Consider the following 18,878-nt stretch of genomic DNA (forward strand, 5'->3'; position numbering starts at 1 on the left):
ACGAAAATTAGACTGTTTGGCCTTTGGTTTGGCCCTGTCCTGAGGAAGGGCGTGGCCCTTACCTCCCGTAATAACAGCAATAATTTCCTTCAAGCCGGGCCCGAATAAGGTCTGCCCTTTGAAAGGAATGTTAAGTAGTTTAGACTTGGAAGTTACATCCGCTGACCAGGATTTAAGCCAGAGCGCTCTGCGCGCTTGTATGGCGAATCCGGAATTTTTAGCCGTAAGTTTGGTTAGATGTACTACGGCATCTGAAACAAACGCATTAGCTTGCTTAAGGGTTCTAACTTTGCTCAAGGCCTCATCCAACGGCTCTGTGCGAATCGCCTCTTCCAGAGACTCAAACCAGAATGCCGCTGCAGCCGTGACAGGCGCAATGCATGCAAGAGGCTGCAATATAAAACCCTGTTGAACAAACATTTTCTTAAGATAACCCTCTAATTTTTTATCCATTGGATCTGAGAAAGCACAGCTATCCTCCACCGGGATAGTGGTACGCGTGGCTAACGTAGAAACTGCTCCCTCCACCTTAGGGACCGTTTGCCATAAGTCTCGTGTGGTGGCGTCTATAGGGAACATTTTTCTAAATATCGGGGGAGGGGAAAAAGGCACACCGGGTCTATCCCACTCCTTACTTATAATTTCTGTAAGTCTTTTTGGTATAGGAAAAAACATAATTTACGTAAGAACTTACCTGATAAATTCATTTCTTTCATATTAGCAAGAGTCCATGAGCTAGTGACGTATGGGATATACATTCCTACCAGGAGGGGCAAAGTTTCCCAAACCTCAAAATGCCTACAAATACACCCCTCACCACACCCACAAATCAGTTTAACAAATAGCCAAGAAGTGGGGTGATAAGAAAAAAGTGCGAAAGCATAAAAAATAAGGAATTGGAATAATTGTGCTTTATACAAAAAAATCATAACCACCACAAAAAAAGGGCGGGCCTCATGGACTCTTGCTAATATGAAAGAAATGAATTTATCAGGTAAGTTCTTACATAAATGATGTTTTCTTTCATGTAATTAGCAAGAGTCCATGAGCTAGTGACGTATGGGATAATGACTACCCAAGATGTGGATCTTTCCACGCAAGAGTCACTAGAGAGGGAGGGATAAAATAAAGACAGCCAATTCCTGCTGAAAATAATCCACACCCAAAATAAAGTTTAATTAAAAACATAAACAGAAGATTCAAACTGAAACTGCTGCCTGAAGTACTTTTCTACCAAAAACTGCTTCAGAAGAAGAAAATACATCAAAATGGTAGAATTTAGTAAAAGTATGCAAAGAGGACCAAGTTGCTGCTTTGCAAATCTGATCAACCGAAGCTTCATTCCTTAACGCCCAGGAAGTAGAAACTGACCTAGTAGAATGAGCTGTAATCCTTTGAGGCGGAGTCTTACCCGACTCGACATAGGCATGATGAATTAAAGATTTCAACCAAGATGCCAAAGAAACGGCAGAAGCTTTCTGGCCTTTTCTAGAACCGGAAAAGATAACAAATAGACTAGAAGTCTTTCGGAAAGACTTAGTAGCTTCAACATAATATTTCAAAGCTCTAACAACATCCAAAGAATGCAACGATTTCTCCTTAGAATTCTTAGGATTAGGACATAATGAGGGAACCACAATTTATCTACTAATGTTGTTGGAATTCACAACCTTAGGTAAAAATTCAAAAGAAGTTCGCAACACCGCCTTATCCTGATGAAAAATCAGAAAAGGAGACTCACAAGAAAGAGCAGATAATTCAGAGACTCTTCTGGCAGAAGAGATCGCCAAAAGGAACAAAACTTTCCAAGAAAGTAATTTAATGTCCAATGAATGCATGGGTTCAAAAGGAGGAGCTTGAAGAGCCCCCAGAACCAAATTCAAACTCCAAGGAGGAGAAATTGACTTAATGACAGGTTTTATACGAACAAAAGCTTGTACAAAACAATGAATATCAGGAAGATTAGCAATCTTTCTGTGAAAAAGAACAGAAAGAGCAGAGATTTGTCCTTTCAAAGAACTTGCGGATAAACCTTTATCTAAACCATCCTGAAGAAACTGTAAAATTCTCGGAATTCTAAAAGAATGCCAAGAAAAATGATGAGAAAGACACCAAGAAATATAAGTCTTCCAGACTCTATAATATATCTCTCTAGATACAGATTTACGAGCCTGTAACATAGTATTAATCACAGAGTCAGAGAAACCTCTTTGACCAAGAATCAAGCGTTCAATCTCCATACCTTTAAATTTAAGGATTTGAGATCCTGATGGAAAAAAGGACCTTGCGACAGAAGGTCTGGTCTTAGCGGAAGAGTCCACGGATGGCAAGAGGCCATCCGGACAAGATCCGCATACCAAAACCTGTGAGGCCATGCCGGAGCTACCAGCAGAACAAACGAGCATTCCTTCAGAATCTTGGAGATTACTCTTGGAAGAAGAACTAGAGGCAGAAAGATATAGGCAGGATGATACTTCCAAGGAAGTGATAATGCATCCACTGCTTCCGCCTGAGGATCCCGGGATCTGGACAGATACCTGGGAAGTTTCTTGTTTAGATGAGACGCCATCAGATCTATTTCTGGAAGCTCCCACATTTGAACAATCTGAAGAAATACCTCTGGGTGAAGAGACCATTCGCCCGGATGCAACGTTTGGCGACTGAGATAATCCGCTTCCCAATTGTCTATACCTGGGATATGAACCGCAGAGATTAGACAGGAGCTGGATTCCGCCCAAACCAGAATTCGAGATACTTCTTTCATAGCCAGAGGACTGTGAGTCCCTCCTTGATGATTGATGTATGCCACAGTTGTGACATTGTCTGTCTGAAAACAAATGAACGATTCTCTCTTCAGAAGAGGCCAAGACTGAAGAGCTCTGAAAATTGCACGGAGTTCCAAAATATTGATCTGTAATCTCACCTCCTGAGATTCCCAAACTCCTTGTGCCGTCAGAGATCCCCACACAGCTCCCCAACCTGTAAGACTTGCATCTGTTGAAATTACAGTCCAGGTCGGAAGAACAAAAGAAGCCCCCTGAATTAAACGATGGTGATCTGTCCACCACGTTAGAGAGTGTCGTACAATCGGTTTTAAAGATATTAATTGAGATATCTTTGTGTAATCCCTGCACCATTGATTCAGCATACAGAGCTGAAGAGGTCGCATGTGAAAACGAGCAAAGGGGATCGCGTCCGATGCAGCAGTCATAAGACCTAGAATTTCCATGCATAAGGCTACCGAAGGGAATGATTGTGACTGAAGGTTTCGACAAGCTGAAATCAATTTTAGACGTCTCTTGTCTGTTAAAGACAGAGTCATGGACACCCAGAAAGGTTACCCTTGTCTGAGGAGTCAATGAACTTTTTAGTGAATTGATCCTCCAACCATGATCTTGAAGAAACAACACAAGTCGATTCGTATGAGATTCTGCTAAATGTAAAGACTGAGCAAGTACCAAGATATCGTCCAAATAAGGAAATACCACAATACCCTGTTCTCTGATTACAGACAGAAGGGCACCGAGAACCTTTGTAAAAATTCTTGGAGCTGTAGCTAGGCCAAACGGCAGAGCCACAAACTGGTAATGCTTGTCCAGAAAAGAGAATCTCAGGAACTGATAATGATCTGGATGAATCGGAATATGCAGATATGCATCCTGAAAATCTATTGTGGACATATAATGCCCTTGTTGAACAAAAGGCAAGATAGTCCTTACAGTTACCATTTTGAACGTTGGTATCCTTACATAACGATTCAATATTTTTAGATCCAGAACTGGTCTGAAGGAATTCTCCTTCTTTGGTACAATGAAGAGATTCGAATAAAACCCCAGCCCCTGTTCCAGAACTGGAACTGGCATAATTACTCCAGCCAACTCTAGATCTGAAACACATTTCAGAAATGCTTGAGCTTTCACTGGATTTACTGGGACACGGGAAAGAAAAAATCTCTTTGCAGGAGGTCTTATCTTGAAACCAATTCTGTACCCTTCTGAAACAATGTTCTGAATCCAAAGATTGTGAACAGATTTGATCCAAATTTCTTTGAAAAAACGTAACCTGCCCCCTACCAGCTGAGCTGGAATGAGGGCCGCACCTTCATGTGGACTTAGAAGCAGGCTTTGCTTTTCTAGAAGGCTTGGATTTATTCCAGACTGGAGATGGTTTCCAATCTGAAACTGCTCCTGAGGATAAAGGATCAGGCTTTTGTTCTTTGTTGAAACGAAAGGAACGAAAACGATTAGCCCTGTTTTTACCCTTAGATTTTTTATCCTGTGGTAAAAAAGTTCCTTTCCCACCAGTAACAGTTGAGATAATAGAATCCAACTGAGAACCAAATAATTTGTTACCTTGGAAAGAAATGGAAAGTAGAGTCGATTTAGAAGACATATCAGCATTCCAAGTTTTAAGCCATAAAGCTCTTCTAGCTAAAATAGCTAGAGACATAAACCTGACATCAACTCTGATAATATCAAAAATGGCATCACAGATAAAATTATTAGCATGTTGAAGAAGAATAATAATATTATGAGAATCATGATCTGTTACTTGTTGCGCTAAAGTTTCCAACCAAAAAGTTGAAGCTGCAGCAACATCAGCCAATGATATAGCAGGTCTAAGAAGATTACCTGAACACAGATAAGCTTTTCTTAGAAAGGATTCAATTTTCCTATCTAAAGGATCCTTAACCCCTTAATGACCACAATGTACCCTGTATGTCACTGGTCGTTAAGGGTTTTTTCAGGACATAATAGCACAAGTCTAGCAAGAACACGCTATTAATGCCCTCCCTCCAGAAGGCTTTGTGGAATAGAGCAGTCACAACGCTGGTGGCAAGACCGCGCTATAAAACAATCAAGTCCCCAAAAAAGGCAGGGTACGTCGCTGGTCCTTAAGGGGTTAAAGGAAGTACCATCTGACGTAGGAATAGGGCAAGGGTAGAAATAGCCCCATCAACTTAAGGGATTTTGTCCCAAAATTCTAATCTGTCAGACGGCACAGGTTATAATTGCTTAAAACGTTTAGAAGGAGTAAATGAATTACCCAAATTATTCCATTCTCTGGAAATTACTTCAGAAATAGCACCAGGAACAGGAAAAACTTCTGGAATAACCACAGGAGATTTAAAGACCTTATCTAAACGTTTAGATTTAGTATCAAGAGGACCAGAATCCTCAATTTCTAAAGCAATTAGTACTTCTTTAAAGGGCCACTGTAAGTAAATATTTTCTATGCCTGTTACTAACTACCCCAAATACGCTTTTTATCAATAGCATTTCATTAACATATCTCTACCGTATATCAGAAATCTTGTCTGCAAATTTAATTGTTTTCCAAACCCACTCCGTGGGTATCCTTTGCTCTGTACCAATCCGTTTACAGAACCTAGGTTTCAAAATGGCGCTTTAAACACAAAGTTATTGGTTTAAGTATTTTGAACATGCAGTGCTGAAAATAGTGGGCAGGATAACGTGACATCATCGGCGAATAAAAGATATAACTTTTAGAACGTTATGAAACTTTGTTTTGGAGAAAATATAGGTCAGTAGGTTTTAATTAATGTTTATTAACTTTAATATGTTAGTTGTTTAGCTTAAAATTTATAACAGAAAGTAATCCTTTAAGTAAAGAACGAATAAATTCCATTTTAAATAAATATGAAGATTTATCAGCATCAACCTCTGAGACAGAATCCTCTGAACCAGAAGAGTCATTAGAATCAGAATGATGATGTTCATTTAAAAATTCATCTGTATAAAGAGAAGTTTTAAAAGATTTTTTATGTTTACTAGAAGGAGGAATAACAGACATAGCCTTCTTGATGGATTCAGAAACAAAATCTCTTATGTTATCAGGAACATTCTGAACATTAGATGTTGATGGAACTGCAACAGGTAATGGTACATTACTAAAGGAAATATTATCTGCATTAACAAGTTTGTCATGACAATTAATACAAACAACAGCTGGAGGAACAGCTACCAAAAGTTTACAGCAGATACACTTAGCTTTGGTAGTTCCAGCACCAGACAGCGATTTTCCTGAAGTATCTTCTGACTCAGATGCAACGTGAGACATCTTGCAATATGTAAGAGAAAAAACAACATATAAAGCAAAATTGAACAAATTCCTTAAATGACAGTTTCAGGAATGGGAAAAAATGCCAAGGAACAAGCTTCTAGCAACCAGAAGCAAAGAAAAATGAGACTTAAATAATGTGGAGACAAAAGCGACGCCCATATTTTTTTTAGCGCCAAATAAGACGCCCACATTATTTGGCGCCTAAATGCTTTTGGCGCAAAAAATGACGCCACGTCCGGAACGCCAACATTTTTGGCGCAAAAGAACGTCAAAAAATGACGCAACTTCCGGCGTCATACGAGAAGATTTTTTGCGCCAAAAAAGTCCGCGCCAAGAATGACGCAATAAAATGAAGCATTTTCAGCCCCCGCGAGCCTAACAGCCCACAGGGAAAAAAGTCAAATTTTTAAGGTAAGAAAAATAATTGATTCAAGTGCATTATCCCAAATATGAAACTGACTGTCTGAAAATAAGGAATGTTGAACATCCTGAGTCAAGGCAAATAAATGTTTGAATACATATATTTAGAACTTTATTAAAAAAGTGCCCAACCATAGCTTAGAGTGTCACAGAAAATAAGACTTACTTACCCCAGGACACTCATCTACATGTTTGTAGAAAGCCAAACCAGTACTGAAACGAAAATCAGCAGAGGTAATGGTATATATATATATATATATATATATATATATATATATATATATATATATATATATATATATATATATATATATATATATAAAAGAGTATATCGTCGATCTGAAAAGGGAGGTAAGAGATGAATCTCTACGACCGATAACAGAGAACCTATGAAATAGACCCCGTAGAAGGAGATCACTGCATTCAAAATAGGCAATACTCTCCTCACATCCCTCTGACATTCACTGCACGCTGAGAGGAAAACCAGGCTCCAACCTGCTGCGGAGCGCATATCAACGTAGAATCTAGCACAAACTTACTTCACCACCTCCATAGGAGGCAAAGTTGGTAAAACTGATTTGTGGGTGTGGTGAGGGGTGTATTTGTAGGCATTTTGAGGTTTGGGAAACTTTGCCCCTCCTGGTAGGAATGTATATCCCATACGTCACTAGCTCATGGACTCTTGCTAATTACATGAAAGAAACGTCAGTACACACCGGTACCGCATAGTATCTATCCAACCTACACAATTTCTCTGGAATTGCCACCGTGTCGCAATCATTCAGAGCCGCTAATACCTCCCCTAGTAACACACGGAGGTTCTCAAGCTTAAATTTAAAATTTGAAATTTCTGAATCCGGTCTCCCCGGATCAGAACCGTCACCGACAGAATGAAGCTCACCGTCCTCATGTTCTGCAAATTGTGACGCAGTATCAGACATGGCTCTCGTGTCATCAGCGCGCTCTGTCCTTAACCCAGAGCTATCGCGTTTGCCCCTTAATTCGGGCATATTATATAATACTTCTTTTATAACATTAGCCATATCATGTAAAGTGATTTGTAAGGGCCTAGATGTACTAGGTGTCTCAATCCTACGCATCTCCCGAGCCGGAGACGCAGGTACTGACACGTGAGGAGAGTTAGGCGGCATAACTTCCCCCTCGTTGTCTGGTGATAGCTTCTTTATCTGTACAGACTGACTTTTATTCAAAGCAATATCAATACAATTGGTACACATCGTTCTATTGGGCTCCACATTGGCTTTTGAACATGATGAACAAACAGTTTCCTCTGAATCAGACATGTTTAAAACAGACTTAGCAATGAAAACTAACAAGCTTGGAAATCACTTTCAATAAGTTTTACAAGCAATATAAAAAACGCTGCAGCGCTTCAAAAATACAGATATAATTAAACAATTCTTAACAAGAAGTGTATTATTAGCAGAGGATTGCACCCATTAGCAAAAGGATGATTAACCCTTCAATACCCAAAAACGGATAAAACAGATATCAATTAAGATTTAACGCTTTTAATCACAGTCAGCACACTGTCACAGATCTGCTGTGACTGATTACCTCCCTCACAAATGAAATTTGCAGACCCCTGAGCTCTCTAGAGACGTCCTGGATCAAGGAGGAAGAAGCAGAAAGACTGTGCAATAATTTTAACTGCGCAACAAGGCGCTAAAACAAGGGCCCTCCCACTCCAATCACAACAGTGGGGGCCCTGATATAACGGTTTCCATGCAGAAAAATATGTTAGCCATGTGGAAAAAATCATGCCCAAAGAGATTTATCACCAAAGTACCTCACAAAAACGAATAACATGCCAGTAAACGTTTTATTAAATAAAAAACAACATGTCATGCAAAGCTATCACTAAGCCTGCTACCAGTACCAAGTATTATTTCAGTGTTGACAGTATTTTCTCAGTCAAATTCTAGTCCCTAGAATATAACTCGACTGTGCATACATTTATCAGCCTGATACCAGTTGCTACTACTGCATTTAAGGCTGTACTTACATCATACGGTAACAGCAGTATTTTCTTAGTCAATTTCATTCCCAGAAAATCAAGTACTGCACATACCTCATTTGCGGAGGACCCCGCATGCTATTCCCATTTTCTGAAGTTACCCCACTCCTCAGAATGTCGAGAACAGCCAGTGGATCTTAGTTACGCCTGCTAAGATCATAGAAAACGCAGGCAGTTTCTTCTTCCAAATACTGCCTGAGATAGAAAAACAGCACACTCCGGTGCCATTTAAAATAACAAACTTTTGATTGAAGAATAATTAAGTAAAAACTCCAGCTCCTCTCGCGACCTCCTTCTTTGTTGAGGGTTGCAAGAGAATGACTGGGTATGACATGTGAGGGGAGGAGCTATATAGCAGCTCTGCTTGGGTGATCCTCTTGCAACTTCCTGTTGGGAAGGAGAATATATCCCATAAGTAATGGATGACCCGTGGTCTGAACACACTTAAGAGAAATGAGCCTTAGCTCAAAACGGACATTCCAGGGTCACAGAACGGCAACAGCTGAGACATGTTTCGTGTGGGTCTACCACACTTGATCACTGGTAGACCCACACGAAACATGTCTGCTGTGGTCGTTCTGTGACCCTGGAATGTCCGTTTTGAACTAAGGCTCATTTTTGTTTTTAAAGTGTCTCAGTAACTAATAAATATTTTTGTTTTATAACGTGACCCCTGCAGAATCATTTTACATTTACTGTATTCCTGGAGTGGAATGGTATGTGAAGCCCGGAAGATTGTGACAGTGTTGTGGATTATTTTTGCGCCCTGGATGGAGATGTTTCTACTGGGCTCCCTTTCCCTGAAGTAGTGAACAGCTGATTGAGCTGACGCCGGAGACACGCTAAAGAAACGCTGCTCGTTATACATGGACCCCCAGGACTGGTAAGCGCAGCTATTTTTTTCTGTATTGATATCACAAGAGGCTAGGATTGTCTCTGTTGTGAGCATAGCGACTCAAACTGACTGACACATTATTATCCAACAGCACTAATATTACTGTTTGTTGCTTTCAGTGGGGAAAAAAGGCAGTTTTAAAGTTTAAATCCTAAAAAGATAGTGTCTAAAGAAAAAAACAAAAACAATTGTACAATAAAAATACAAATTAAGGCATACTTCCACTTACCTTACATTCCTTGAAAGGAATAGTCTTGGACTGATTTCGACTAAAGTATTCATCAATGTGGGCCTGAAACTTTTTACCTATAAGTGCACCATCTTCCCAACTGCACTCTGAATATGGAAGTCCCTGCCATTTGCAAAAATAATCTGGATAACCTGCTGCAGACTTTTGATTTGAATGAGCTGTGAAGTCAAAACATAACATTTAGGTTCAAGAAATCTCAGTAACAAAGCAAAAATGTATAAGACTGATTGCAAATGGGCAGCATGTAAAAAACTGAATGAAAGAAAGAAAAATAAGCTAAAGTCTAACAGTGTAAAAAGAGTATCTTTAAGGTCCATAAAAAGCGTCCTCATGCAGTATATCATAAAATTCCTTAAGATGCATTTAACATTATTTCATATTTTTTGTTTCTTAAAAACGAACATATTTCATTATAGAAATCTTACATTTATTATTGTAAAAGTCCCACATGGAAGTGTTCCTAAACGCCCCAGAAATCTTTTCTCATGTACAATCAGCATTGCCTTGCACGCTGACACTGAAACTGAGGGGATGCCAACTGACATGCTAGCAGAGGAACTGGCATCCCTTAGCAACGTTTAGATCAGCTCTGCTAGCGTGTCAGTGTAGGCAATCTGATTTTAACCCTTTGTCAAGTTGGGCATTTTTTTTTATAGTGTGAAGCATTTTCAGATGTATAGTTAATTGTCATCATGCAAAAAGGTATGACATGCATAAAAAATAGAGTGGCATTGTTTTACCGGAAGGCTAATAAAGACATAATTACTCCAAAATTACAAAATAAATGCATTGGTTTAGATAGGTTTCAAAATTATTTTATATACAGTTTTTATGTACAGTCACTACGATGAATCAAGAACTAGTATATATTTGAAGTAATAAAATTTGCCATATAATTTATGCAGAATATTATTAGCATACTCGGCACTCTTCGATGGTTGCAATAGCAACCATTGCTAATGCATTTACTCATGAACACGCAAAGAGAGCCGGATCAGCCTTTGAGTGAAAGGTTGTTGTAACGCTGCAGCCTACATTTCTAAGGAGAGGGGTAGTGGAACTGTATAAACAATGAACTGTGCAGGCTCAGACCCTACATGTTGGTCGTTGGATCTGAAATTTGGGATTTTTTATGGGCGGTGGAAGCCATTAATATTTGTAAAAGTAAAGATCTTTAAAAATGTAAAAACAGAATTTATGTTTACCTGATAAATTACTTTCTCCAACGGTGTGTCCGGTCCACGGCGTCATCCTTACTTGTGGGATATTCTCTTCCCCAACAGGAAATGGCAAAGAGCCCAGCAAAGCTGGTCACATGATCCCTCCTAGGCTCCGCCTACCCCAGTCATTCGACCGACGTTAAGGAGGAATATTTGCATAGGAGAAACCATATGTTACCGTGGTGACTGTAGTTAAAGAAAATAAATTATCAGACCTGATTAAAAAAACCAGGGCGGGCCGTGGACCGGACACACCGTTGGAGAAAGTAATTTATCAGGTAAACATAAATTCTGTTTTCTCCAACATAGGTGTGTCCGGTCCACGGCGTCATCCTTACTTGTGGGAACCAATACCAAAGCTTTAGGACACGGATGAAGGGAGGGAGCAAATCAGGTCACCTAAATGGAAGGCACCACGGCTTGCAAAACCTTTCTCCCAAAAATAGCCTCAGAAGAAGCAAAAGTATCAAATTTGTAAAATTTAGAAAAAGTGTGCAGTGAAGACCAAGTCGCTGCCTTACATATCTGATCAACAGAAGCCTCGTTCTTGAAGGCCCATGTGGAAGCCACAGCCCTAGTGGAGTGAGCTGTGATTCTTTCAGGAGGCTGCCGTCCGGCAGTCTCATAAGCCAATCGGATAATGCTTTTAATCCAGAAGGAGAGAGAGGTAGAAGTTGCTTTTTGACCTCTCCGTTTACCAGAATAAACAACAAACAAAGACAAAGTTTGTCTGAAATCCTTAGTAGCTGCTAAGTAAAATTTGAGAGCACGAACTACATCCAAGTTGTGCAACAAACGTTCCTTCTTTGAAACTGGATTAGGACACAAAGAAGGCACAACTATCTCCTGGTTAATGTTTTTGTTAGAAACAACTTTTGGAAGAAAACCAGGTTTAGTACGCAAAACCACCTTATCTGCATGGAACACCAGATAAGGAGAAGAACACTGCAGAGCAGATAATTCTGAACCTCTTCTAGCAGAAGAAATTGCAACCAAAAACAAAACTTTCCAAGATAATAACTTAATATCAACGGAATGTAAGGGTTCAAACGGAACCCCCTGAAGAACTGAAAGAACTAGGTTGAGACTCCAAGGAGGAGTCAAAATTTTGTAAACAGGCTTGATTCTAACCAGAGCCTGAACAAAGGCTAGAACATCTGGCACAGCTGCCAGCTTTTTGTGAAGTAACACAGACAAGGCAGAAATCTGTCCCATCAAGGAACTTGCAGATAATCCTTTTTCCAATCCTTCTCGAAGGAAGGATAGACTCTTAGGAATCTTAACCTTGTCCCAAGGGAATCCTGCAGATTCACACCAACAGATATACCAAATTATGTGGTAATTTTTCTGGTTACAGGCTTTCAGGCCTGAACAAGAGTATAAATAACAGAATCTGAGAACCCTCGCTTTGATAAGATCAAGCGTTCAATCTCCAAGCAGTCAGCTGGAGTGGGTCGAACGGACCTAGAACAAGAAGGCCTCTCAAAGGTAGCTTCCATGGCGGAGCCGATGACATATTCACCAGATCTGCATACCAAGTCCTGCGTGGCCACGCAGGAGCTATCAAAATCACCGACGCCCTCTCCTGATTGATCCTGGCTACCAGCCTGGGGATGAGAGGAAACGGCGGGAACACATAAGCTAGTTTGAAGGTCCAAGGTGCTACTAGTGCATCCACTAGAGCCGCCTTGGGATCCCTGGATCTGTACCCGTAGTAAGGAACTCTGAAGTTCTGACGAGAGGCCATCAGATCCATGTCTGGAATGCCCCACGGTTGAGTGACTTGGGCAAAGATTTCCGGATGGAGTTCCCACTCCCCCGGATGCAATGTCTGACGACTCAGAAAATCCGCTTCCCAATTTTCCACTCCTGGGATGTGGATAGCAGACAGGTGGCAGGAGTGAGACTCCGCCCATAGAATGATTTTGGTCACTTCTTCCATCGCTAGGGAACTCCTTGTTCCCCCCTGATGGTTGATGTATGAACTTGGCCCTCGCTAGCTGAGGCCAAGCTTTGAGAGCATTGAATATCGCTCTCAGTTCCAGAATATTTATCGGTAGAAGAGATTCTACCCGAGACCAAAGACCCTGAGCTTTCAGGGATCCCCAGACCGCGCCCTAGCCCATCAGACTGGCGTCGGTCGTGACAATGACCCACTCTGGTCTGCGGAAGGTCATCCCTTGTGACAGGTTGTCCAGGGACAGCCACCAACGGAATGAGTCTCTGGTCCTCTGATTTGCTTGTATCTTCGGAGACAAGTCTGAATAGTCCCCATTCCACTGACTGAGCATGAACAGTTGTAATGGTCTTAGATGAATGCGCACAAAAGGAACTATGTCCATTGCCGCTACCATCAAACCTATCACTTCCATGCACTGCGCTATGGAAGGAAGAGGAACGGAATGAAGTATCCGACAAGAGTCTAGAAGTTTTGTTTTTCTGGCTTCTGTCAGAAAAATCCTCATTTCCAAGGAGTCTATTATAGTTCCCAAGAAGGGAACCCTCGTTGACGGAGATAGAGAACTCTTTTCCACGTTCACTTTCCATCCGTGAGATCTGAGAAAGGCCAGGACAATGTCCGTGTGAGCCTTTACTTGAGGAAGGGACGACGCTCGAATCAGAATGTCGTCCAAGTAAGGTACTACAGCAATGCCCCTTGGTCTTAGCACCGCCAGAAGGGACCCTAGTACCTAGAGAAAATCCTAGGAGCAGTGGCTAATCCGAAAGAAAATGCCACGAACTGGAAATGCTTGTCCAGGAATGCAAACCTTAGGAACCGATGATGTTCCTTGTGGATAGGAATATGTAGATACGCATCCTTGAAATCCACCTTGGTCATGAATTGACCTTCCTGGATGGAAGGAAGAAGTGTTCGAATGGTTTCCATCTTGAACGATGGAACCTTGAGAAACTTGTTCAAGATCTTGAGATCTAAGATTGGTCTGAACGTTCCCTCTTTTTTGGGAACTATGAACAGATTGGAGTAGAACCCCATCCCTTGTTCTCCTAATGGAACAGGATGAATCACTCCCATTTTTAGCAGTTCTTCTACCCAATGTAAGAATGCCTGTCTTCTTATGTGGTCTGAAGACAACTGAGACCTGTGGAACCTCCCCCTTGGAGGAAGCCCCTTGAACTCCAGAGAATAACCTTGGGAGACTATTTCTAGCGCCCAAGGATCCAGAACATCTCTTTCCCAAGCCTGAGCGAAGAGAGAGAGTCTGCCCCCCACCAGATCCGGTCCCGGATCGGGGGCCCGCATTTCATGCTGTCTTGGTAGCAGTGGCAGGTTTCCTGGCCTGCTTTCCTTTGCTCCAGCCTGGCATAGGTCTCCAGGCTGGATTGGCTTGAGAAGTATTACCTTCCTGCTTAGAGGACGTAGCCCTTGGGGCTGATCCGTTTCTGCGAAAGGGACGAAACTTAGGTTTATTTTTGGTCTTGAAAAGACCTATCCTGAGGAAGGGCGTGGCCCTTGCCCCCAGTGATATCAGAGATAATCTCTTTCAAGTCAGGGCCAAAGAGTGTTTTCCCCTTGAAAGGAATGTCAAGCAATTTGTTCTTGGAAGACGCATCCGCTGCCCAAGATTTTAACCAAAGCGCTCTGCGCCACAATAGCAAACCCAGAATTTTTTCGCCGCTAACCTAGCCAATTGCAAGGTGGCGTCTAGGGTGAAAGAATTAGCCAATTTAAGAGCACGAATTCTGTCCATAATCTCCTCATAAGAAGAAGAATTACTAATAATCGCCTTTCCTAGCTCATCAAACTAGAAACACGCGGCTGCAGTGACAGGGACAATGCATGCAATTGGTTGTAGAAGGGAACCTTGCTGAACAAACATCTTTAGCAGACCTTCTAATTTTTTATCCATAGGATCTTGGAAAGCACAACTATCTTCTATGGGTATAGTGGCGCGCTTGTGTAGAGTAGAAACCGCCCCCTCGACCTTGGGGACTGTCTGCCATCAGTCCTTTCTGGGGTCGACTATAGGAAAACAATTTTATAAATATGGGGGGAGGTACTAAAGGTATACCGGGCCTGTCCCATTCTTTACTAACAATGTACGCCACCCGCTTGGATATAGGAAAAGCTTCGGGGGGCCCCGGGGCCTCTAAGAACTTTTCCATTTTACATAGTGGTTCTGGAATGACCAGATAACCACAATCATCCAAATTGGATAACACCTCCTTAAGCAGAGCGCGGAGATGTTCCAACTTAAATTTAAAAGTAATCACATCAGGTTCAGCTTGTTGAGAAATGTTTCCTGAATCTGAAATTTCTCCCTCAGACAAAACCTCCCTGGCCCCCTCAGACTGGTGTAGGGGCCCTTCAGAAACCATATCATCAGCGTTCTCATGCTCTACAGAATTTTCTAAAACAGAGCAGTCGCGCTTTCGCTGATAAGTGGGCATATTGGCTAAAATGTTTTTGATAGAATTATCCATTACAGCCGTTAAATGTTGCATAGTAAGGAGTATTGGCGCACTAGATGTACTAGGGGCCTCCTGTATGGGCAAGACTGGTGTAGACGAAGGAGGGGATGATGCAGTACCATGCTTACTCCCCTCACTTGAGGAATCATCTTGGGCATCATTTTTACTAAATTTTTTATAACATAAAATACATATAGTTAAATGAAAAGGTTCCTTGGTTTCCCCACAGTCAGAACACAATCTATCTGGTAGTTCAGACATGTTAAACAGGCATAAACTTGATAACAAAGCACAAAAAACGTTTTAAAATAAAACCGTTACTGTCACTTTAAATTTTAAACTAAACACACTTTATTATTGCAATTGCGAAAAAGTATGAAGGAATTGTTCAAAATTCACCAAAATTTCACCACAGTGTCTTAAAGCCTTAAAAGTATTGCACACCAAATTTGGAAGCTTTAACCCTTAAAATAACGGAACCGGAGCCGTTTTTATATTTAACCCCTTTACAGTCCCTGGAATCTGCTTTGCTGAGACCCAACCAAGCCCAAAGGGGAATACGATACCAAATGATGCCTTCAGAAAGACCTTTCTATGTATCAGAGCTCCACACACATGCAGCTGCATGCCATGCTGTCCTCAAAAACAAGTGCGCCATACCGGCGCGAAAATGAGGCTCTGACTATGATTAGGGAAAGCCCCTAAAGAATAAGGTGTCTAAAACAGTGCCTGCCGATATAATCATATCAAAATACCCAGAATAAATGATTCCTCAAGGCTAAATATGTGTTAATAATGAATCGATTTAGCCCAGAAAAAGTCTACAGTCTTAATAAGCCCTTGTGAAGCCCTTATTTACTATCTTAATAAACATGGCTTACCGGATCCCATAGGGAAAATGACAGCTTCCAGCATTACATCGTCTTGTTAGAATGTGTCATACCTCAAGCAGTAAGAGACTGCACACTGTTCCCCCAACTGAAGTTAATTGCTCTCAACAGTCCTGTGTGGAACAGCCATGGATTTTAGTTACGGTGCTAAAATCATTTTCCTCATACAAACAGAAATCTTCATCTCTTTTCTGTTTCTGAGTAAATAGTACATACCAGCACTATTTTAAAATAACAAACTCTTGATTGAATAATAAAAACTACAGTTAAACACTAAAAAACTCTAAGCCATCTCCGTGGAGATGTTGCCTGTACAACGGCAAAGAGAATGACTGGGGTAGGCGGAGCCTAGGAGGGATCATGTGACCAGCTTTGCTGGGCTCTTTGCCATTTCCTGTTGGGGAAGAGAATATCCCACAAGTAAGGATGACGCCGTGGACCGGACACACCTATGTTGGAGAAACATAATTTATGTAAGAACTTACCTGATAAATTAATTTCTTTCATATTAGAAAGAGTCCATGAGCTAGTGACGTATGAGTTATACAATCCTACCAGGAGGGGCAAAGTTTCCCAAACCTCAAAATGCCTATAAATATAAACTTCACCACACCAACAATTCAGTTTAACGAATAGCCAAGAAGTGGGGTAATAAAGAAAGGAGTAAAAAGCATCAACAACAGAATTTGGAAATAATTGTGCTTTATACAAAAAATCATAACCACCACAAGAAAGGGTGGGCCTCATGGACTCTTGCCAATATGAAAAAGATGAATTTATCAGGTAAGTTCTTACATAAACTATGTTTTCTTTCATGTAATTGGCAAGAGTCCATGAGCTAGTGACGTATGGGATAGCAATACCCAAGATGTGGAACTCCACGCAAGAGTCACTAGAGAGGGAGGGATAAAAATAAAAACAGCCATTTCTCGCTGAAAAAATAATCCACAACCCAAAATATAAGTTAATTCTCATTAAATGAAAAGAAAAAACTTAAAACATAAGCAGAAGAATCAAACAAATAGCTGCCTGAAGAACTTTACTACCAAAAACTGCTTCCGAAGAAGCGAATACATCAAAACGGTAGAATTTAGTAAATGTATGCAAAGAAGACCAGGTTGCTGCTTTGCAAATCTGATCAACTGAAGCTTCATTCTTAAAAGCCCACAAAGTGGAGACTGATCTAGTAGAATGGGCTGTAATTCTCTGAGAGGGGGCTTGACCCGACCCCAAATAAGCTGAATGAAACCAAAGCTTAAACCACAAAGCCAAGGAAACGGCAGAAGCCCTCTGACCTTTCCTAGAACCAGAAAAGACATCAAATAGACTAGAATTCTTCCTGAAATCTTTAGTAGCTTCAACATAATATTTCAAAGCTCTTACCATATCCAAAGAATGGAAGGATTTCTCCAAAGAATTCTTAGTATTAGGACACAAGGAAGGGACAATTTCTCTATTAATGTAGTTAGAAATCACAACCTTAGGAAAGAATTTAAATGAAGTCCGCAAAACCGCCTTATCCTGATGAAAAATCAGAAAAGGAGATTCACAATAAAGAGTAGATAATTCCGAAAATCTTTTAGCAGAAGAGATGGCCAAAAGGAACAACACTTTCCAAGAAAGTAGTTTAATATCCAAAGAATGCATAGGCTCAAATGGAGGAGCCCGTAAAGCCTTCAAAAACCAAATTAAGACTCCAAAGAGGAGAGATTGATTTAATGATAGGCTTGATACAAACCAAAGCCTGTTAAAAACAGTGAATATCAGGAAGCTTAGCAATCTTTCTGTAAAATAAGACAGAAAGAGCAAAAAGATTTGTCCCTTCAAAGAACTTGCAGACAAAACCTTATCCAAACCATCCTGAAGAAACTGTAAAATTCTAGGAATTCTGAAAGAATTCCAAGCGAATTTATGAGAAGAACACCATGAAAATAAGTCTTCCAAACTCAATAATAAATCTTTCTAGAAACAGATTTACGAGCCTGTAACATAGTATTAATCGGAGAAACCTCTATGACTAATCACTAGGCGTTCAATTCACATACCTTCAAATTGAATGATTTGAAATCCTGATGGGAAAAAACTGACCTTGAGACAGAAGATCCGACCTAAATGGAAGAGGCCAAGGTTGGCAACTGGACATCCGAACAAGATCCGCATACCAAAACCTGTAAGGCCATGCTGGAGCTACCAGCAATACAAATGACTGTTCCATGATGATTTTGGATATCACTCTTGGAAGAAGAACTAGAGGCGGGAAAATATAAGCAGGTTGGTAGCACCAAGGAAATGTCAACGCATCCACTGCTTCCGCCTGAAGATCCCTTGACCTGGACAGGTACCTAGGAAGTTTCTTGTTTAGATGAGAAGCCATCAGATCTATTTCTGGAAGACCCCACATCTGAACAATCTGAGAAAACATATCTGGATGGAGAGACCACGCCCCCGGATGTAAAGTCTGACGGCTGAGATAATCCGCTTCCCAATTGTCTACACCTGGGATATGTACCAAAGAAATTAGACAAGAGCTGGATTCCGCCCAAGAAAGTATTCAAGGTATTTCTATCATAGCTGTGAGTCCCACCCTGATAATTGACATATGCCACAGCTGTGATATTGTCTGTCTGAACACAAATGAACGGTTCACTCT

General features: G+C 40.9%; 1 protein-coding gene across 1 annotated transcript in view; it reads right to left on the reverse strand.

Moving 5' to 3' along the window:
* Window positions 1-18,878, reverse strand: part of CHD1 (chromodomain helicase DNA binding protein 1) — a gene marked incomplete in the record, with an annotated part of 628,386 nt that overhangs the window by 427,764 nt on the left and 181,744 nt on the right. The window contains 1 exon segment of the mRNA XM_053701514.1: window positions 9,667-9,845. Within this exon segment, the coding sequence (XP_053557489.1) occupies window positions 9,667-9,845 (179 nt within the window).

Source organism: Bombina bombina, chromosome 2 (genome assembly GCF_027579735.1).
Source record: "Bombina bombina isolate aBomBom1 chromosome 2, aBomBom1.pri, whole genome shotgun sequence".
Lineage (NCBI taxonomy): Eukaryota > Metazoa > Chordata > Amphibia > Anura > Bombinatoridae > Bombina > Bombina bombina.